The sequence below is a fragment of the Giraffa tippelskirchi genome, chromosome 13 (assembly GCF_054371585.1).
Source record: "Giraffa tippelskirchi isolate mGirTip1 chromosome 13, T2T-mGirTip1v1.2.pri, whole genome shotgun sequence".
Classification (NCBI taxonomy): domain Eukaryota; kingdom Metazoa; phylum Chordata; class Mammalia; order Artiodactyla; family Giraffidae; genus Giraffa; species Giraffa tippelskirchi.
The window spans coordinates 98,855,229-98,878,500 of NC_137287.1; the positions used below are offsets into that span (position 1 = coordinate 98,855,229).

General features: G+C 48.1%; 1 protein-coding gene across 2 annotated transcripts in view; it reads right to left on the minus strand.

Moving 5' to 3' along the window:
- PHACTR3 (phosphatase and actin regulator 3) overlaps positions 1-23,272 on the minus strand; it is a 208,429-nt gene that overhangs the window by 20,310 nt on the left and 164,847 nt on the right. For both annotated transcript variants that reach the window (XM_081559353.1, XM_081559354.1), the window contains exon 8: positions 18,866-19,019. In XM_081559353.1, coding sequence (XP_081415479.1) covers positions 18,866-19,019 — 154 coding nt within the window. The remainder of the gene's footprint in view (positions 1-18,865; positions 19,020-23,272) is intronic.

Consider the following 23,272-nt stretch of genomic DNA (forward strand, 5'->3'; position numbering starts at 1 on the left):
CCTCCACAGCGCCCTGAGCACCTCGCAGGCCACTTCCTGTGTCCCCCACATGCTGCAGGGACCACACTCTCTCTTGCTTGACCTCCCTCCCCATCCCATGTCCTGAGGGCGGCTCCTGCATCTCTCTTATTCCCTCCTCCATCTTGAGCATCCTGTGCCAAGGGGGGCACACCGAGGCTGCCCAGGAAGTACCTCTCCTTGAGCTTCTATCATTTAGGGGTTACCACTGAGAAGGTTTCCCCATGGCTCAGACGGTAAAGACTCCGCCTGCAGTGCAGGAGACCTGGGTTCGATCCCTGGGTCGGGAAGATTCCCTGGAGAAGGGACTGGCAACTCACTGCAATATGCTTGTCTGGAGAATCCCGGGCAGGCTACAGTCCACGGGGTCACAGAGTCAGACACAAGGGAGCGACGTCCACCACCCAACACCACCAGTGAGGAAGGGACACTGGTGTCTGTCCCCGTCATCCCAGGGGCCCCTCGGAGTCTGCGCCCCCCTACCCCAGCTTCCGGCCACCTCTGAAATCCCTGGGCCCAGCACTGGAGAGTCGGGAATATAAGGCACTTATAAATGCCCATTACAGGGGCTCCAAGGGACTCCCCAGACCCGACTGTTACCTCACAGACACAAGGTTTTCCACTCACTCGTCCATCTGTTTGCTCCCCGCCTTGCCTTCTTCCTTCAGTCTCTCTCACAACAAAATTAGCTTGAATACCAACAGTAGCAGAGACCTCTAGTTTCCTACACAATCTTCATTCTCCCCTCTTATGTACATAGCATCAGAAAGCTGATTCTTTTCAAGGAAGCCTATTTTCCAGCTAAGTATAGCCATATGAAGAGGTTCTGACCAAGAAGCCGTAGGGAGAAGTATGCCAAAAAGCCTCTAAAGAGAGTCCTTTTGAAGAGCTGACTCAGCTGGGATCTATGTACCTTTGAGGGCTGCATGTGATGTCTGGTGCTCCTGAAGCCATCCTGGACCACACAGGGTTAAGCGTCAGTGTGAGGATAACTGAGCAGGAAGATAGAAGGAAGCCTGGATCTTCAGTGACTATGGAACAAACATGCCAGCCTGTCTGTCTACAACCATTCCACGAAGCAGGGTGCCTCCAGACCCAGTGTCCAGAACCAGCCTGACTGAGTCAAATCTCAGCTCTAGGACATACTAGCTATATGTCTGTGAACATCTTACCTAACCTCTCTGGACCACCATTTCCTAAGCTATGAAAGACAACTAACAATAGCATTTACATCTTAGGCTTCAGTGAATGCAGGCAGAACACAGTCTCTAGCATACAACCCACATTTAATAAATGTTAACAAAGCTACCCTCCTGTATGGATCACTGCCTTGTCGTGGCAAAGGGGCTTGTGTAACTCAATGAAGCTATGAGCCATGCAATGCAGGGCCACCCAAGACAGACATGCCATAGAGAAGAGTTCTAACAAAACGTGGTCTACTGGAGGAGGGAATGGCAAACCACTGCAGTATTCTTGCTGCGAGAACCCCATGAATGTGAACAGTATGAAAAGGCAAAAAGACACGACACCAGAAGATGAGCCCCCCAGGTCAGAAGTTGTCCAATATGCTACTGGGGAAGAGCTCAGGACAATTACCAATAGCTCCAGAAAGAATGAAGTGGCTGAGCCAAAGCAGAAACAATGCTCAGTTGTGGATGTGTCTGGTGGTGAAAGAAAGGTCTGATGCTGTAAAGCAAAGTATTGCATGGGAACCTGGAATGTTAGGTCTATGAATCAGGTAAGTTGGATGCAATCAAGCCGGAGAAGGCAAGAGTGAACATCGGCATCTTAGGATTCGGTGAACTAAAATGGACGGCAATGGGTGAATTTAATTTAAATGACCATTTATCTACTACTGTGGGCAAGAATCCCTGATGAGAAATGGAGCCACCTTCAGAGTCAACAAAAGAGTCCAAAATACATTGTTTGGGTGCAATGTCAAAATGACAGAATAATCTCGGTTCGTTTCTAAGGCACACCTTCCAACATAACAGTAATCCAAGTCTATGTCCCAACCACTGATGCTGAAGAAACTGAAGTTGAACAGTTCTATGAAGACCTACAAGACCTTCTAGAACTAATATTAAAAAAAGATGTCCTTTTCATCACAGAGGATTGGAATGCAAAAGGAGAAAGTCAAGAGATACCCAGAATAACAAGCAAGTTTGGCCTTGGAGTACAAAATGAAGCAGGGCAAAGGCTAATAGAGTTTTGCCAAGAAAATGCACTGTCATAGCAAACACCCTTTTCCAATAACACAAGCGACAACTCTACACATGAACATCACCAAATGATCAATACCAAAATCAGACTGATTATATTCTTTGCAGCCAAAGATGGAGAAGCTCTATACAGTCAGCAAAAACAAGACCTGCTGCTCACTATGGCTCAGATCATCAGCTCCTTGTTGCAAAATTCAGGTTTAAATTGAAGTAGAGAAAACCACTAGGCCATTCAGGTATGACCTAAGTCAAATCTCTTATGATTATACAGTGGAGGTGCTGAATAAATTCAAGGGATTAGATCTGGTTGACAGAATGCCTGAAGAACTATGGATGGAGGTTTGTAACACTGCACAGGAGGTAGTGACCAAAGCCATCCCAAAGAAAAAGAAATGCAAGAAGGAAAAGGGGTTGTTTGAGGAGGCTTTACACATAGCTGAAGAAAGAAGAAAAGCAAAATTCAAGGAAGAAAGGGAAAGATATACCCAACTGAATGCAGAGTTCCAGAGACCAGCAAGGAGAGATAAAGAAATCCTTCAGTGAACAATGCAAAGAAGTAGAGGAAAATAAAAGAATGGAAAAACTAGAGATCTCTTCAAGAAAATTAGAGATATCAAGGGAACAAATCATGCAAGGATGGGCATGATAAAGGACAGAAACCGTAAGGACCTAACAGAAGCAGAAGAGATGGCAAAAATACACAGAACTATACAAAAAAAGTCATAATGAGCCAGGTAACCACAATGGTGTGGTCACTTGCCTAGAGCCAGACGTCCTGAAGTGTAAAGTCAAGTGGGCCTTAGGAAGCATTACTGCAAACAGAGCTAGTGGAGGTGATGGAATTCCAGCTTAGCTATTTAAAATCCTAAAAGATAATGTCGTTCAAGTGCAGGATTCAATATGTCAGCAAATTTTGAAAACTCAGCAGTGGTCACAGGACTGGAAAAAGTCAGTTTTCATTCCAATCCCAAAGAACGGCAATATCAAAGAATGTTCAAACTACCTTACACTTGTGCTTATTTTGCATGCTATAAGGTTATACTCAAAATCCTTTAAGCTAGGCTTCAGCAATATGTGAACCGAGAATTTCCAGATGTAAGAGCTGGGTTTAGAAAAGGCAGAGGAACCACAGATCAAATTGCCAGCATTCATTGGATCACAGAGAAAGCAAGAAAATTAAAAAAAAAAAAAATCTACTTCTGCTTCATTGACTACACTAAAGCCTTTGCCTGTGTAGATCACAATAAAATGTGGAAAATTCTTTAAGAGATGGAAATACCAGACCACTTTACCTGTCTTCTGAGAAATCTGTATGTGGGTCAAGAAGCAACAATTAGAACCTTACATGGAACAACGGACTGGTTCAAAATGGGGAAAGCAGTAAGACAAGGCTGTATATTGTCACCCTGTTTATTTAAATTTTATGCAGAGTACATCATGTGAAATGCCAGGCTGGGTGAATCATAAGCTGGAAGTAAGACTGCTGGGAGAAATATCAACAACCTCAGATATGCAAGTGATACCACTCTAATGACAGAGAGTGAAGAGGAACTAAAGAGCCTCAGGATGAGGGTGAAAGAGGAAAGTGAAAAAGCTGGCTTAAAACTCTACATTCAAAAACTAAGATCACGGCTTGGCATCCAATCCCTTCACTTCCTGACAAATAGAAGAGGGAAAAGTAGAAGCAGTGACGATTTGGTTTTCTTGGGCTCAAATATCACTGCCAACGTTGACTGCAGCCATGAAATTAAAAGACACTTGCTCCTTGGAAGGAAAGTTTTGACAAATCTAGACAGCTTAGGATATGAGAGTTGGACCATAAAGAAGGCTGAACGCTGAAAAATTGATGCTGGAGAAGACTCTTGGGAGTCCTTTGGACTTCAAGGAGATCAAACCAGTCAATCCTAAAGGAAATCAACCCTAAATATTCATTTGAAGGACTGACATTGAAGCTCTGATACTTTGGCCACCTGATGCAAAGAGCTGGCTCATTGGAGAAGACCCTGATGCTGGGAAAGATTGAGGGCAGAAGGGGACAACAGAGGATGAGATGGTTGGATGGTATCACTGACTCAATGGACATGAATATGAGCAAACTCTGGGAGATAGTGAAGCACAAGGAAGCCTGGCTTGTTGCAGTCTGTGGGGTCACAAAGAGTCTGACATGACTTAGTAACAGAACAACAACCAAGCTACCACTGCACTATTGCTACTGGGACTATAACTTGTGCAGGATAAGCTCTGGCTCTGGGTAAAGAAGGCAAGCATCACCAACTATTTCACAGGCTCAGACAGATGGAGTGATTACCCTGAGCTCCCTCAGTTTGCACCTCCCAGCCACGTGAGCTCTCAACCACCAGACCACCTGCGCCCCTGGGTATGGATCATGTTTTATTGATGCTGAAGGGAGACTGGTATTGCTTTGCATTTCCTTATAAAGCATGCTGTACTTTCCTTGACAGACTCCCAAGCAACCAAGGAAAACCAAGAGCAGCTGACGCCATGGGAAGTCTCAAACGCCACGAGCTGATGAGAACGAGGGGGCCTGAGCCCCACCCTGCAGGGGGCCTGGGGCCCTGGATGCTGCTCTTCCTTCCCTGCAAAGGAGTAGAGGAAAACAAAAGAGTGGGAAAGGCTAGAGATCTCTTCAAGAAAACTGGAGATAGGTAGGGAATACATAATGCAAGGACGAGCATGATAAAGGACAGAAATGGTAAGGAGCTAACAGAAGCAGAACAGATTAGGAAGAGATGGCAAGAGTACAAAGAACTATACAAAAAAAAGCCATAATGAGCCGGATAACCACCGGATAACCACAATGGTGGTTATCCGGACACCATGTGCTCTGCCCCAAGACCAATTTGTATGCATATGTCCTTGGAAGCTTAGATTTTGTTAAACCTTTCCCGATTTGGAAGTGCCATTTTCCATTGCTTAGCTACTTCCAGCTAAAAGCAGGACACGTGAGACCCAGACTTCTCAGCCACTGCTCTGCCTGCATTGTCCTGGCCTCGCCCACTTCCCAGACCTTGTGGGACCACCGCATCTCTCCCTCCAGAGTGGGGGGGGTCTCATCTTACCCTCCTCCCAACATCCCACAGGGCCCACTCTCAGCCCTGTCCTACGAGTCCCTTCTGTATTTTTGCAACAAACTGTTGCAGGTGCCTAGTTAACCCCAGCATTCCTCTTGACCTTGGAGGCTACATCATATTCACACGGGCCTCTCACCACAGCAGCAGAGCAGGGAGGTGGCACCAGGCTAGGGGCCGGGATGGTTTATCTGGATAGAACAGGCCTAACCTCTGTGTCCCCTGCGGTTTCTAAACAGAGGGAGACTAAGAGCCCCAAGAACATGCCCCGAGTCTCTGGAGGGCTGGGGAAGTAAGTCAGGTAAATTTGCTTCTCCACAAAAAAAGAAGAAAAGAAGAGAAACTGCTAACACAAAGGTCTTTGCTCCTGAGATCTCAAAATCCTCTTAAGAAGGTTGTAGAGACCTGGGCCCTGCACATCTCAGCCTAGGAGTGGCTGGTAACTCGAGATCACCACCCCAACCAGTTACCGCACTGGGTGCGCCCTGAGCTGGACCGGCAGGGTCTGAGGTGTCCTCGCCCCACCCTCAGCCTTGCACCACTTCAGGCCCCCTTTCTCTCCAGGCAGGAGTCAGCATGAAGCTCAGATGTGGGCTTCAATTCTCCTGGAGGTGGGGTGCTTGAACCTCAAGGAGATCGAGAGGCACTGTTTCCTAAGTGCTTCCCATGTGTCAAAGACGGACAGTGAAGAGGCTGATAGTGATGATAAAGATGTGGATGAAGATGCTGCTAAAGATGATGGTAAAGAAGATGATGGAGAAGATAACGACAAAATGATGAAGATAAATGATGTAGAAGAAGAAAAAGATGGATAAGACACTGATGATAATGATGGTGGTGATCACGAACAAGGTGACGAAGATGGTGAAGAGGATCAAGACAGTGACAGTGATGAAGATGCTGAGGAAGAGAATAAAGTTAGTGAAGACCATGATAATGGGTCTTTATACAAGTATATCCCTCAACCCTTGTGACAGTAACTGAAAAATTATTCAGTGCCTACATGGCCCAGGTACTGTTCTAGGGATTGGAGATATGGCTAAGGGGTGAGGGGCTCCTTTGGGGTGATGAAAACGTCCTAAAATTGCTAGTGGTGATGGATGCACAACTCATGGATATACTAGGACCACTAGACTGTGCACTTCAAAAGGGTGGATTGTACGGTATGGAAATTACATTTCACAATGTTAAAAGAAATTCCCTAGTTCCATATTTATTTGTTTTATTCCCTGGTGCTTCCTCCCTACCACACAGAAGTCCAGACATTTTACGTATCCTGTCTCTCTGCATCCTTTCTTCAGCCCTAGGAAATAGGCTTTGATGTAATAATTCCCATTTTACAGAAGAGAACAGTGAGGCACCCACCAGAGAGGTCACCTGCCTGTACTCACACAGCCAGAAAACAACAGAGCCAAGACAGGAAGCAAGACAGCCTGCCCAGAGTCCATGCTCTCCCCACCACACAGAGACACTTCCTCTGGTCAGGATGAGAGCCAAGGGGGTCGCACACGTCTTCCAGGTCAGCCCCCTCGCCCACCAGGTGCAACAATAAGACCCATCGGGGCTGCACGGAGCGCTGGCACACACAGTCTCAGGTCTCAATGCTTCTACTGCTGACCATCAATTCAGACCCTGACCTGCTGTGTCCCTACAGAAATTCAACAGTCACAACCCCCCAGTCTCAGCACAAACAAGAATGAGCTTCTCATAAAATAGGTGATATGTCACAGGTGGTAAAAGGGTGACCCCCCCCCAGGACCAATACAGCCCACAAATGTGTTTTATGGGGTCCACTCTTCCTTTTTTAAAAGCACTAATTTAGAAAGATGATACAACGATCCTAGATGCAGAGCAGCAAAGGAGACACGGATATAAACAGCAGAATTTTGGACTCAGTGGGAGAAGGTGAGGGTGGGATGATTTGAGAGAATAACACTGAAACATGTACATTACCAAACGTAAAATAGATGACCAGTGCAAGTTCAATGCATGAAGCAGGATACCCAAAGCCAGTGCTCTGGGAAAACCCCAGGTGGATAGGGTGGGGAGAGAGAGGATTCAGGATGGGGGTACACATGTATACCTGTGGCCAATTCATGTTGATGTATGGCAAAAGCCATCACAATATTGTAAAGTAATTATCCTCCAATTGAAATAAATGAATTAAATTAAAAAATAAAATAAAAAAGAAGCAAGATCCTTCCCTCAATGAAGATCAGCTCTTTACGCGGAGAGTCATACAAACAATCGTGAACCAGCTTCAGGGCATTATGAAGCAGGTACTACAGGCAGGGCATGCTGAGAAAAGAACTCTGAGCTGAACAAGTTCAAGTTCATTCCCCACTCAGCTACTCACTGGCTATTGGCAATTCTGAGCCTCAGTTTCCTCACATGCAAGAGAGTAGTTGTGGACCCACCACACGGGAATGAAATGCCATGAGTCCTCAGCATGTGCAGATGGCGCAGGACAAAGGGTGAAGTTTTGGAAATCGAGGGAGGTATTTTATACCTAGTAGGACTGACCTGTGAAAGTGTTAGTCACTCAGTCATGTCCGACTCTGCAACCCCATTAGCCCAGCAGCTCCTCTGTCCTCAGAATTCTCCAGGCAAGAATACTGGAGCGGGTTGCCATTCCCTTCTCCAGAGGATCTTCCTGACCCAAGGATCGAACCCAGGTCTCCTGCATTGCAGGTGGATTCTTTACTCTCTGAGCCACCAGGAAATTCTCCACTTCATGAGCCCCAAGGGTTACTAATCACAGGCCCAATCACCTGCTTTGTATATTCCAGGTTCCCTATGAAGTGGGGCCCCATTAGGCTAAGCCTCGCCCTTCCCACCCACCTGTACTTCCTGCTGAGCCTGGAGAAGCTGTTAGTTTTCTGTTCAAGAATTACCTTGGGCAAATGAATTAGTTTTATCACTCAGCTCCCTCTTCTCCTCTATTGTCTGAAAACCCCTTTAGAAGTTGTCCCTCCCAGCCGTTTTAGAGCCGGGGGAGACGCATGTCCTGTTGTGTACAAGAACGCCGAGTCCAGCCCTCTGAGGGTCTGGCTGTGCAAGCTGGGCTGAGAGAACACCCTGTGCCTTCCTTGTGGAAGGCAGCTCATTAACCAGCAGCCTCCTTCAACAGCGGCCTCTGCTGACTCAGTCCAGCTGGGCCCCCAGCGGCAGTCCCAGCCTGGCTGCAAGATTCCACCTCCTGAAGTCGGGGAGCCCAGGCCCGGCCCCTCCTCAGCAGTGTGAGGAAGGACTCGGCTGCCCTTGTCCCATTTCATCCAAGCAGAAACACCTGCCCCTATGTGCCAACCGATATCCCCAAATTACTCAGCATCACCTTGAGGCTGGAGCCCTGCAGGCTTATGGAACAGAGGAATGTGGGTTTCAAGTTCCCTCACTTCCCTTAGATTACATTAATGCTGCCCAGTTTCCATAGATGGAAGGGACTTACTAAACCCGACACACCTGTTCTGCCCCCAGGGATCCCCCTCGGGAAAACAGCCGGCCACTTGCTGTCCCTCTGTTGTCCTGCGTGTTTGGAGGGAACACACCGTGGTAGGAAACGAACCCATGATCAAAGGAACCACACAACCCGGAAAACGTGCTGGTGCTGCTGGTAACTCGCATCCTGAGTTCAACACCGCCGGGGAGGCGCCTCCACGTGGTCCTCTGACTCCTGCTCATGGATTGGACCCCCAGGCAGAGCACCAGGGATGCGTGTCCAAACGTGGATACAGAGCCTCCCTCCTGCACCTGCCTGCCTTCTTCCTGTCTTCCCTCCCCCAGCACAGAGCATTGACTCCATCCTGTTGGGGCCACCTCCTCCAGCCCTCACCCACATCCTGCCCCCCGTCCTCCCCCAGCTCTCAGTCCATCCCTCCCCAGCCCCATTGTCATGTGATGACGTTTGTCTCCGTGGCTGTTATAGACCAGAGTCACTTGCCCCCTTTAGGCCCCCTGCTGACCCACGACATGTAGGCAGAGGGGTCCTTGGATGTGCCCTCGCCCTGCCACACACCCCTGCTTGCAACCCCTCTGGGACCTTCACTGCTTCTCAGGAAAGTCCAGATGTCTCTGGCCACTGTTTGCACCAATTTGTGGAGTGGCTGCTCAATGGATGAGGAACCACCAAGTAAGAAGAGGCAGGATCCTGGCATTCTAGGAGGGAGCCAGACCCCAAACTGGCAAACGAAGGAATAAAGGGTAACTTCAGACAGCAGTTAGTGCGGGGAAGAAACAGTAGGATGACGGGATGGAGAGAAAGGCTATGAGGCCATGACCCTGGGGGGGAAGGGGGTGGGGTCATCAAGGGAGGGTCCCTCTGGGAGGGACCAGAGGTGGCTGTGTGTGGACCAGGAGCAAGAAGACGCCCACCCCCTGGTCCTGCTGAGCCCCTCAGCCTCCCCCACCCTGCCCACCCCATCTCCTCACAACCACACCACGTTCGCCAAGGGGCAATGCGGATTCAGGCTGTGGTACCCTCTTGCAGCTGCTCTCTGCCTGGGACATCCTTGCACACCAGCCCACCATGTGGACTGACACGTATCAAGACATCAAGACCATGTTCCATGTCACCCACTCTTCGAAGCCTCACCCTAACTCTGCCTCCCTCCTGCTGGCTTAATCTCTCCCTCCTAGACCCCTGCTTCCGTGGCTGATTCATACGTCTATTTTGTATGTATCTGATTAGATATGATGGTTCCTGATGCGCCTCTGCACCCTGGCACCCAGCGCCTACGCTCTGCAGGGCCCCAGGGTCTGTGACGGGATTTGTGCTCCCAGGAGACATGCAAGGGCGTGGAAGCGATGCTGTGGGAGAAACAGGCCTGCTCTGCTGCGGTCTCAACCAGATTCCCTATTAAGTCATCACAACATCCCCTTACATCACAGTGAGTGCACACACACCATGGGGTAGGAGGCAAATCTACAAGGAACTGCGGTAACAGCTGTCATTATATGAGTCGAGGGTGGTTGCGCCAGGCCCTCAGGAGCTGCACCCTCAGTGATGCCATGGCAGCTGTACATGGCCCCACACGGCAGAGAACAAGAAGGAAGGTTCTAGAGCTGCCGATGCTGAAGCAGACACAAGACCAGTGGAGGATGTGGACCTTATCCACTTGTTAGTTCCGATGCACCAGAAATGGATGCTCCCTGAAGTGAAGTGTTTGGTTAAAATATGCAACTTGCTGTCCTGGCTGTTCACCTGCCCGGCTGTTTTTGAGTCACATGCCTGCCAGTGGTGGATGGCACGTAATCCACCACCCTCTAGGATGGGGTGTTCTTAGTTCATTAACAGTATTTATGCTAGTAAAATATAATGCAAAATATTTAAAAACTTTCCAGTCACTTTAATTGGGGATGAAAGTTTCTTTGTTACTATGAATTTTTCATATCTCTAGTTACTAGTGAAGCTGAATTGTCTTCATATGTTTATTTAGAAATTTTGCTCCCTCCTTCCCGAACCATGAATTCCAGACTATTTCCCAGTGATCTTCGGAGTTCTGCTAACAACTGGTCTTCATTCATGAATGATGACATCATCTCACTCAATGCGTTTTCCCTCCTCTTTTCTCATTTCTGGAAATGTTGTTGTTTTAGTTGCTTAGTCGTGTTCAACTCTTTGGCGACCCCACAGACTGTGGCTTGCCAGGCTCCTCTGTCCATGGGACTTTTTCAGGCAAGAATACTGGAGTGGGTTGCCATTTCCTCCTCCAGGGGATCTTCCTGATGCAGGGATTGAACCCACGTCTCCTTCATTGGCAGGCAGATTCTTTACCACTGAGCCAGCAGGGAAACCCTCTAGAAATGCTGTTCTTATGAACAATACATAAAAAGAATAAAACCACTGGTGTGTGGAAGTAAGCATTGTATGTACTTTTATATTAAAGGTAAAGATTTTGACAGCAAGAGGGAAAAGGAAAGTTGGTGCCAGTCTGTCCCTTCCTTACACACTAGACCACTATTACAAATGAAAATTTAAACACTAGTAGAAGAATGCAAAACTCTCTGCCATGATGCTAGGTGGCAAAATCTCATGTATGCTAAAAGGGCCTCCACAAAAATATGTATTTTTAGTTATACTTTTATATTTAAAGTTGAGAACTGGATTTGAAATCATGTATAGAAAAATATACTTCCTAAAGATAAAATTAAGAGTTGAGGAAATTAAAGTAACACTGAGAAAAAAACAACAAAACAATCCCACTCCTGGGCACACACCTGAAGAAAACCATAATTCCAAAATATCCATGCACCCCAATGTTTACTGCAGCTCTATTTACAACAGCCAGGACATGGAAGCAACTTAAATGCCCATCAACAGAGGAATGGATAAGAAATCTGTGGCATATATATGCAGTGGAATATTACTCAGCCATAAAAAATAGAATGAAATTGCGCCCTTTGCAGAGTCATAGATAGACCTAGAGACTGGCATACAGAGTGAGGTAAGTCAAAAAGAAAAACAAATATCATATATTTAATGCATATATGTGGAATCTAGAAAAATGGTACAGAGGGACCTATTTGCAAAGCAGAAATAGAGACACAGATGTAAAGGACAAACGTATGGAAACCAAGGCGGGAAAGAGAGGGGTGGGATGAATTGGGAAATTGGGGTTAACATTATACAGCACTATATATAAAATAGGTAACTAATGAGAACATACTGTATAGCACAGGGAACTCTACTTAATGCTCTGTGCTGACCTAAATGGGAAAGAAACACAAAAAAAGAAGGGATACATATACACACACATACACACACACACTCAGCTGATTCACTGCTATGCAGCAGAAAATAACACAACATTGCAAAGCAACTATACTCCAATAAAAAAATTTTTTTAAGGAATACAACCAGAGAGCATCTGGAGAACTACAATAGATGGGAAAGAGAGGTAAGAAAAGAAAATTCAAACTGAAACAGAGAAGTTCCCCAATAATCCTGTCTCACTCCTGGCTCATCACTCTCTCCACAACCTCAGCCTCAGGTGGGCATCAGCTTTGCATGAATGCTTTAGAAAAACTTCAAGTTGTATACTTTAGAAATTACTGGCAATTATCCAAAATCTCCAATGTTAAGTAAAATGACAGGAGTCTTTTTTAATACCTACATATTTGGTTTCTGGTAACCATGACAAAAATGTAACATATATGAGTTAGAACATAGTATGGTCAATAAATGTGAGACTCCTTCCTTCCAAAAAAAAAAAAAGTTGAAGTTAAGATAAAGGCCATACAATAGAAGGTCAAACATGGACACACCCCAAATGATACAAGGCAGTTAGTTTCACACTTGGCTCTGAGCTTCCTGGTAGCCAAGACAAAAAGGGAAACATGATTAACTACAAACATGCACGCTCCTTAAAAAACCAACATAATAAGTGTGGCTTATTTTGGTCCCGAGGCCTCCGAGAACAGTCTCCCAAGGGTCCTGAGGGAGGGGATACAGTGCAGCACAAGACAGCAGTGACACTCAAGGGAAGGGCTCTGTTAAAATACAGATTCCTGTTCAAGAGATTCTGGGTGGGGCCTGGGAACCAGCATTTTCACAAAGCTCCCTGGTGACCTGGATGGATGCTCTGATGTGGGCACTGGCGTGGATGGGATGACTGATGACCCCGCCCCCCCACACTTCCTGCTGTATGAACACAGGCAAGTGACTGCACGGTCCTGAGCCAGTTATCCTCATCTGAAAAATAGGACCATTAACAGTTCCTACCCTAGAGAGCTCTCACAAGGCTCCAAGGAGGTGATGTGTTTGAAACACTTGGCAGGAAGCTGGTATACAGAAGACACTAAATAAATGTTAACAATGACCATCATTAATAACCATGCTTCTCTGTCCCCACTTATATGATGTCTGTAGGGCTAGACTCAAGACACCCAGGAGGAGCTGGGCTCTTACCCAGCACTGCTGAAGAGGAAAATCAGCAAGTGTCTGTAGGGCTAGACTCAAGACACCCAGGAGGAGCTGGGCTCTTACCCAGCACTGCTGAAGAGGAAAATCAGCAAGTGTTTATCAATATCCGTTATTATGCAATCCCCCGCCCTCTGCAAGGACGCCTAAACACTTCCCAAAAGAGCAGCTTCCTTTCCAGCAATTAAGTCATTTTTTTCCTGCTAAGCCCAGAAAAAGTCAGGTTTCAATATTTTCAAAACCCTGTGTCCATGGAACTGAGACCCTGCTCTTTGCCCCAGCTTTCCTGGCACCTTCAGCAGAAACAAAGCCCCACAGCTAATACCCCATGATTATCAGGGGTGCTAATCTCCACCACCTTCCTTAAAAGCAACAAGCCTCCTCCATAAGTTTCAAGGCAGGCGCGGGGGAGGGGATCAGTAGCACAGAACACTTATTTTCTGGGAACTGTGTTTCCTGGAGGCCTGAGTGGCGCCAGTTTGTTCTGGAAACGGGAGAACAGGACGCGCCTCTAGAGGGACCAGCTCAAGGAGCATTTAAGGCCCACACAAACGTGCTAACTACCAGCTCCTGGAGGACGCTACTGAGCATTCATCAGCTTCTCAAGGTGGTCCTAGAGCAGAGGAGCCCCCAAGGGAGACTTAATAGAAGGTCATGCAGCATTCTGGAGGTCCCTGGCACCCCGCCCCCCAGCTCCAGGCAAATTGCACCATAAGGGCTTCCCTTGTGGCTCAGACGGTAAAGAATCTTCTACAATGCAGGAGACCAGGGTTTCATCCCTGGGTCGGGAAGATCCCCTGGAGGAGGGAATGGAAACCCACTCTGATATTCTTGCCTGGGAAATCCCACAGACAGAGGAATCTGATGGGCTACAGCCCATGGCGTTGCAAAGAGTCAGACGTGACTGAGCGACTAACACTTTCACGAGAAACGAAAACAAGGTCGTTAACAACTACACCAACACAACCTGAATCCTCCAGGTGCCGCTTCTCCAGCAGCTCAGCACCCTGGCCTGGCCCCCGCTCCTCCCAGGTGACCACTAGTCAAATGCCTCCAGCCAGGACCACCAGCAGCAGCCCCATGCCCCTCTCCTTCCCCCCACTGAGCGCCTCCTTTGGGGACACACTTTCACCTGTCTGTAGAGGAACTACCCTAGAATCTTCCAAAGGTCCCAGGAGGAAGGTGCTGCCACAGTGCTGAACTTACAAACCAGGGGGAGATTCGGGGAAGGCGGTGCTGGTCCAAGCCCACAGCACTAGTGAGGGAAGCCTGGTATTTGAACCCGCTTGGCTGCCTTTCCCCAAAGCCCATGGTCGGCCCAGAGTCTCTCTCTGGATATTTTCACTAACCGTGCTGTTCCAGGTATAGGGGGCACACCTGCACCCCCTCCAGCAATCCCCACCCCTAACACAGGCATGAAGCGTTTTGCCCAGAGGCCCAGGGCCTGGCTGGAGGCCTGAATGTCCTGACGGAAGCCACACAACATGAGAAAACCCAGAGACTCAGATAAGCCAGAGACCGCCTCCGAGAACCTGCTTCCCCTGCCACCCAGACTGGGGGTTCTAAGGAACCTAGCCCGCCTCCTCAGAGCTGTGTGATCCCAGGCAAGTTCCTAAACCTTTCTCATCAAGTCTCAGTTTTCTCGTCTGTAAAATGGGTATGATGACAATTGGTTCCTACAAAGATTAAATGAGGGAAAGCAAGCAAAACTCACTGCACGGGCTCTGCACTTAGAAAGCAAAGTTGTCATTTAATAACTTTGTAAACAAATGCCAAATTCTACGGGTGGACACCTCAAGCTTATAATAACAACAACAATAGTAATAAAGAAAGCTGTCAGGCATCCTTGTCACCGACTCCACTTAAATGGTGAGCACACAACTGTACTGAAGCAAGACCATAGCTTCCAGAACTCACCCACTGTGTGAGTCCCTCGAGCTTTGGGTCTGAGAGACACTGCAGATTCATTTACACACACAGTAAAGGTGGGCTGGGCTGCTGGACGGAAAAGGGGTGAAAACTACCACGAGGTTTTACTCCCCACAAGCTGACTCTGACTTCATATGACCCCCCTAACAAGAAGCAGCACACAGAGTTGGGAAGACCAAGACCACTTCATCCAAAAATGCTCTAGGAGTGCCCAAAAGATGAAAGAGGAAGGGTCTGGAAATTTTTTAAAAATACACAAGACGAAAACACCAACTGCATTTCAGGATATGGTGAATGGCAGGTTGCCACGGCAACCAGAGGCTGAATTATTCAGCAAGTGAAGGCAGAAGAATCTCTGAAAGGAGGCAAAACAAAGACAAAGGATCTAATTAAACCACTTCTGTAGGGAAACAAACCAGGCAGCCGGGAGGGCTGTGTCTGCCCCCCGGGATGTGATTTCTCAGCCACGGCCCCTCCGTGTCTGGTTCCAGGCTTGCTTTTCCATTTTTAAACATGGTGACAAACAGCTAAGGAGCTACTCTGTTCTACTCCAAGATTTAAAACAAGCTACAGACTCAGTGATTAATGGAGGAAGTCTAGTCCAGGACCTGGGTTTGGGGTACCACTTAATCAGAGGGACTTCGAGGTCCCAGCACCCTACCTTTTCCCACCTCCTGTCTGCTCTGGGAGACAGGAGTGGAGTCCCCAGAGTTCTCTTAAGCCAAGCATCATCGTGATCATTTTGTTTTCCTTGAATCACATGTACTTACAATGCTTACTATTTTTCTTTTAATTTGCTTAATATCTTATTTTGAAGGAAAACTTGGTTTTGTTTGTATGTGTGCGTGCTAAGTCATTTCAGTCGTGTCTGACTCTTTGTGACCCTATGGACCATAGCCCACCAGGCTCCTCGGTCCATGGGATTCTCTAGGCAAGAATTCTGGAGTGGGTTGCCATTTCCTCCTTCCGGGGGATCTTCCAGACCCTGGGATCAAACCCGCATCTCTTAATGTCTCCTGCATTGGCAGGCAGGTTCTTTACCACTCGCCCCATCTGAGAAGCCCCTGGCTTTGTTTAGAAAATAGAAAACCATTATCAACTGGCACAGAAAACAACTGGAAAAGCAAATGTGTAAAAATCATTTTTTTGACATCTGGGCAGGGAAGGATGTTTTAAGACTGGTCACAAATAGTATGAACCATAAAGTACATCAGGGGCCGGGTGGGCTCTTGTTCACGTTTGTGCATAAGCCTCCATTGGACCCCGGCCACACTCACTCACCATGCACTGGTCATGACTGAGTGAGTGTGACAACAGAGTTGTGTGGTCACAGCAGACACGGTAGGTCCCCAGAGGCAGCAATACTCAGTATCTGGTTCTTCATGGAGAACATCTGCTGACACTAGAAGTACACGATCGATCAGCTGGTGACTTTAAAAATGAAGAGCTTTCACACATCAAAGGGAAAAAACATCAACAAAATGATGCCACCAGCCCCAAAGAGGGAGAAGAGGTGCCCTTCGCAGACCTGGAGGGGTCTGGGAGCTGTGATTTCCAGAGTAAACTCCTCAAGTCAGTAAGACAAAGAAAACTTCGGGTAATGGACAGGAAAGGAACTGAAAAAAAAAAAAACAAACCAAAAAGCTAATAAGCACTGAAAAAAAAGTTTAATCTCACTAGAAACGAGACAGAAAACCATGCCTCCTGTGATAGTGCATGGCATCATGAGACAGGCAGCCGGGACATGGAGCTTGATCGGGACATGATCGGCCGGCACGTCCCCTCGGCCATGAGACCCATGCAGCCGTGTTCCCAGCCCTCCCTCCTTCCCACCCACATGCACTCATTGAGCATCTGGTTGGTACTAAGCCCGAGAGTGGGTACCACCACACAGGAAGAGGTCTGAGGATGCTCTCAGGGGTGTGGGGCTCAGGGGACCTCTCTCCCTCATTACCCACAGCTCTATCTCCAGCAACGACCACAGCACCAGCCTGCCCCTCATTCAAGTGAGATAAGCCTTTATTGAATGACCAGACACAGCTAGACAAGTGCCTGGGGGTCTGGCAGTCTCACTACAATCAGGCTAGGAACGTCCAACTTGGAGAGACTCCTTCAACCCATTAAAATCAGGGAATTCATTAACGTCCCCACCTCACCCCAGAGACTGATCCAGGTTGGGGGGAGGGGTGGGGCTCGTCGCAATCAGTAGTTTAAAAAGCTTCTCCACAGGGAGCCCTGTTCTGGGTTTGGGGCCACCGGTTACCATGGGCACCTCAACAGCCATCCACAGCGGGCACCCTTGCCACACAGCTCAGAGCCAACACAGAAGGAGGGGCTCCCAGGCCCCACCAACTATGGTGAGCACTGATTTGAAAAATGTTAGTCGCTCAGTCATGTCCGACTCTCTGCGACCCCATGGACACTAGCCCACCAGGCTCTTCTGTCCATGGGCTTCTCCAGGCAAGGATACTGGAGTGGGTAGCCATTCCCTTCTCCAGGGGATCTTCTAGGGATTGAACTCCCGCATTTAGGCAGACTCTTTATCATCTGAGCCACCAGGAAAGCCTGAGCACCTACTACGTGCCCCAGGTCTGCAGTGCACCTTGTTTATGGGATCTCCCCGCAACTCACAATGACCTTGAGAGCATCAACACCCCACTTCATGAATGAGAAAACCAGGACCTGAGGAGGTGAGTCCATTGGCCCAAGATCCCCAGCACATTGGCACAGAGTGGCAATTCAAACTGGGACTATGTGATTCCAGGCCCTCAGGACCCCAGCCGGGGACCCCACAGCCTGCGGTAAAGTGTGCCTGCTGAGCCCACTGCTCCTTCTCTGTGATCCCACAGCTGGTATCATTCCCATTTCATAGGTGAGAAAACTGAGGCCCAGAGAAATGCAACATCTGGGTGCTGGGCTTTACCCACTTATACTCACTGCCCTTGGCCCTGAAAAAACTGAAGTAAAGGCATTCAGAGGGTGGCACACTGGACCCAAGCCCCCAGAAGGATGGGGAACAAGGGCCCATCTGCCCGCAGTGAGGAGGCCTGAGCCTCAGGCAAAGGGACGACCTGGAGGAGAAGCCCAGGGCAACCTTGGAGGGAGTGGTCCTAGACCAGGAGTGGCTGTGGCTCTGTCCCCAGGGGATATGTGGTTGTCACAGTGGTGAAGGAAGGGGGGCGGGCTGTGAGCATCTCCAGGGCAGAGGCCAGGGATGCTGCTAAATGTCCCACGGTGCACAGGACACCAGAGTCACCTGGCCCAAACACTGGGACCCCCGAGCTCGGGAGCCCCTGCTTTAGACCCCCGTTTCTCCCAGGGTGCCGCAGACCAGCAGCACTGGCAAACCGCACCCCATCTCCCCAGAGCTTGTCCAAACCACAGGCCCTGCTTCTATAACCAGTCCTTTTCCACAAAGAAGACTGGCCCTGGGTGGGAGGGACTCAGCAGTGTCTAGGGACACATCAGTTGTCACAGGGGACGTCATGTGTCCAGGCCAGGGAGGCCACCAAGCATCTGATGCTCCAACGGCCCCCATGGCAAGAAACTTTGGTCCCGAACATTGACGGCGGTCAGGATGGGAGACCCCGCCGCAGACACTGTGTGTGGAGCCTGGGTGGGCGCAACGTAGGGTCGGGCTGTGGGCTGGTGGGACCAGCCCCCTCTGGGGCCCATGCGCCCACACTTACTTGGAGAGCTTCATTTCGATCTGCTGCCGGATCTCCTGCCGCTCCTCGTCCGTCCTCTGAGGGAAGATGTTTCGGTCCTCTAGCTCCTGCCTGCTGGGCCGGTTCCTCAGTTTCACCGCCAGGAGCTCCTTCTTGCATTTCCTTGGTAGGGTCCCTGGGAGAAGGGGTGATGAGATGACGGGTGTCAGGAGGTGCCGGCTGCCGGGGGAGACGTTCCCCATCCCCACTGCAGGGGAGACCCTGCACCAGAGTCACAGGGGCGAGTCTGGCAGCTGTGGTGCTCCCCAGAGAACGGTGGGCAAGGCACCTCCCTTCACAAAGCCCCCTCGTCCCACACGTTCCATGAGTAGGGCACCGATTGTGCATGCAGGTCTACACTGACCATCATGAGAGACAATTGCTGTCCCAGAGCAATTATCAATAGCACCACTTTCTCTTTCAAAAGTGTCCTATTTCGGGTCATAAATTAGTTACTTTTATCCATGGTGGCCTTTCCATTCCTCCCCACTGCCTGCTACCTCGTGGCCACCTGGATCCCCTTTCATTCCTGGAACATCCCAGCTCAGGGTCTCAGCAACATGTCCATCCAGTGCTGACCACCCTACTCTGCCTGGACCATCCTGGGCTGGCTACCTTCTGAACCATGTCATTGGCCTGGAACCTGGCCCTCAGGGACCCAATAGGTCCTCTAATCTCCATCACCCTCAGGATTAATTCTTCCCTTATCTGGTCTCTTTCTGGTTCCTTAGTTTATCATCTGCCTCCTCCACTAGACTCAAAGTCCCATAATAGTCTGTTCTCCTGAGTCCTGGAACAGTGTTGATGCAGCAGGTTATCTGGTCGGGTGAGCCGAACTCAGGGTCTAGGAAGCTGATGCTGATCTTTATCTCTCCCCATGTCCAGAGGCAGCAGAGTGGCATCTGAGTGCACGTAAGATATAAGATCTTAAGGAATGATGTTCAGATTTACATAACACATTATTGACTGGGAGATTTTTGCAGAAACTAGCATCTGTAGCTGGCAATTCATGTAAGTGAACATTGAAACACTCCAGTCACTAACTTTCGGGTGACAAAAGAAAGTGAAAGTGTTAGTTGCTCAGTCGAGTCTGACTGTTAGCGACCCCATGAACTGCATAGCCTGCCAGGCTCCTCTGTCCACAGAATTCTCCAGGCAAGAATACTGGAGTGGGTTACATTCCTTCTCCAGGGGATCTTCTCAACCCAGGGATTGAACCTGAGTCTCCCACACTGCAGGCAGATTCTTCACCATCTGAACCACCAGGGACGTTGAGTAACAAAAGTAGTAGTAACATCTCCCTTGTCAGTAAGTTGCTAATAGCAGAAATGGGGATTGGCTGCATTCAAGGTCAGAGAAGGGTCATGCCTTAGGTGCCAGGACATGGCACTGAGCTTTCCGACACCAGAGTCCCTACCTGCCCCAGCCAGTGCACATGCTGACAACTGGCAAGAAACTCCAAGTAGTAATATAACGTAGACTGTGATTCTGAGGGTGTGTGGTTTTGCACTTTTATTAGGGGATAGGTTTAATTCCTGGAGTTCAAACCATCATCCAATGTGGTCACCCCACAGCTGGTGGCAAACTATTAAGAATCATGGCTCCCTAAAGAAAGTCAATTCCCAGCGTGGGGTACGGATATACAAAGTCAGAAATACATCCAGCAAGGTGATAGTTTAACAGAAGTTTGGGATAAAGTAAGATACAAAAAACTGTACTTGACTGAAACTTGACTTTCTAATGTGAACTGTTTACTATGTGTTTTATAGGCAAAGAGAAAAATAATGACCCCAGAAACCATTTCAGCCAGGACTCCAGCCTGATTTTGCTTTAATAGCTTTATACATGATTGTAGCCCTGTATTTATAGAATCATAAAAGCCTAAAGCAGTCACATGCATTTTTCTGTTGATCTCTGCTGCATGGTCTGGGGAAAATTGAAAGCCAAACTGGCATTTATGAATCGAGGGAGCCTCAAAGGTCTCAGGACACGTCCTTCGTGAATGTCAAGGGTCTCATACATGGCAGGAAGGCGAGGGGGATTGCCATTTCAGATGAGTGTAATATGCTTAACCATGAAATGACACTGAAGGCGGTTTAATCTTTTCAGCTTTTGATAAAAAACATCTTTAAGCCTACTGCAAATGTCTCAGGTTTGTCATTACGAACTTTAGGCATATTTGTTAACTGAAAGACCCGTTCATCAGAGATTTCTAGATGTGATGAGAATTCACTGCACAGAAAGTCTCAGTGCTAAGAGCAGGTAATTCTCTGCTTAGTCTTCCAGCCTCTATGAGCACAGCTTGGGCACCTATAGGGCCACGATGAAAATGTCTGGGCTGACAATCTTCCCCAGGCTACCGGGGGTTACCAGGTTTGGCTACTTAAAAGTCAAAGAGAAATTTCCAGACAAATGGCTTAAAATGAAGGTTTTACATGAATTTGAGTGGTACTTCTACCAAACTGACAGCATTAGTCTAAACGAGCAGGTGATCCAGAGTAGGGTGTGATGCAGAGAAACGGAGGCCAGGAAACTTCCTTTCCTGATTGTGGGGACCCTCGTCTCGGCAAGTGCCCCCAAACACACTTGTGATCCTATCTTTGGAGCCAGAAATCCCCCTTCCAAGAGCTGCTCCCAAAACAAATGGGACAAGCACCTAAAACACACATACGAGGATGTCACCCAGCCTTGTTTACAAAATAAAGAAATTAAACCCAGCCGATTCATTGGAAAAGACCCTGATGCTGGGAAAGATTGAGGGCAGGAGAAGAGGGTGACAGAGGATAAGATGATTGGATGTCATCACCGACTCAATGGACAAGAGTTGGAGCAAACTCTGGGAGATAGTGAAAGACAGGGAAGCCTACAGTGTGGCAGTCCATGCAGATGCAAAGAGTTGGACACGACTTAGTGACTGAACAACAACAACAAACACAGCCAAAATATCCCAACAAGACAGCATGTGCCAAATTACAGCACGTCATCTGAATATTCAGTTCAGTTCAGTCGCTCAGTCGTGTCCGACTCTTTGCGACCCCATGAATCGCAGCACGCCAGGCCTCCCTGTCCATCACCAACTCCCGGAGTTTACCCAAACCCATGTCCATCGAGTCGGTGATGCCATCCAACCATCTCATCCTCTGTCGTCCACTTCTCCTCCCGCCCCCAATCCTACCCAGCATTAGGGTCTTTTCCAATGAGTCAACCCTTCGCATGAGGTGGCCAAAGTATTGGAGTTTCAGCTTCAACATCAGACCTTCCAATGAACACCCAGGACTGATCTCCTTTAGGATGGAATGATTGGATCTCCTTGCAGTCCAAGGGACTCTCAAGAGTATTTTCCAACACCACAATTCAAAAGCATCAATTTTTCGGTGCTTAGCTTTCTTCACCATCCAACTCTCACATCCACACATGACCACTGGAAAAACCATAGCCTTGACTAGAAGGACCTTTGTTGGCAAAGTAATGTCTCTGCTTTTAAATATGCTATCTAGGTTGGTCATAACCTTCCTTCCAAGGAGTAAGCGTCTTTTACTTTCATGGCTGCAATCACCATCAGCAGTGATTTTGGAGCCCAAAATTAAAGTCTGACACTGTTTCCACTGTTTCCCCATCTATATCCCATGAAATGATGGGACCAGATGCCATGATCTTAGTTGTCTGAACGTTGAGTTTTAAGCCAACTTTTTCACTTTCCTCTTTCACTTTCATCAAGAGGCTCTTTAGCTCTTCTTCACTTTCTGCCATAAGGGTGGTGTCATCTGCATATCTGAGGTTATTGATATTTCTCCTGGCAATCTTGATTCCAGCTTGTGTTTCTTCCAGCCCAGCGTTTCTCATGATGTACTCTGCATATAAGTTAAATAAGCAGGGTGACAATATACAACCTTGATGTACTCCTTTTCCTATTTGAAACCAGTCTGTTGTTCCATGTCCAGTTCTAACTGTTGCTTCCTCACCTGCATACAGGTTTCTCAAGAGACAGGTCAGATGGTCTGGTATTCCCATCTCTTTCAGAATTTTCCGCAGTTTATTGTGATCCACACAGTCAAAGGCTTTGGCATAGTCAATAAAGTAGAAATAGATGTTTTTCTGGAACTCTCTTGCTTTTTCGATGATCCAGTGGATGTTGGCGATTTGATCTCTGATTCCTCTGCCTTTTCTAAAACCAGCTTGAACATCTGGAAGTTCACAGTTCACGTATTGCTGAAGCCTGGCTTGGAGAATTTTGAGCATTACTTTACTAGTGGGTGAGATGAGTGCAATTGTGCGGTAGTTTGAGCATTCTTTGGCATTACCTTTCTTTGGGATTGGAATGAAAATTGACCTTTTCCAGTCCTGTGGCCACTGCTGAGTTTTCCAGATTTGCTGGCATATCGAGTGCAG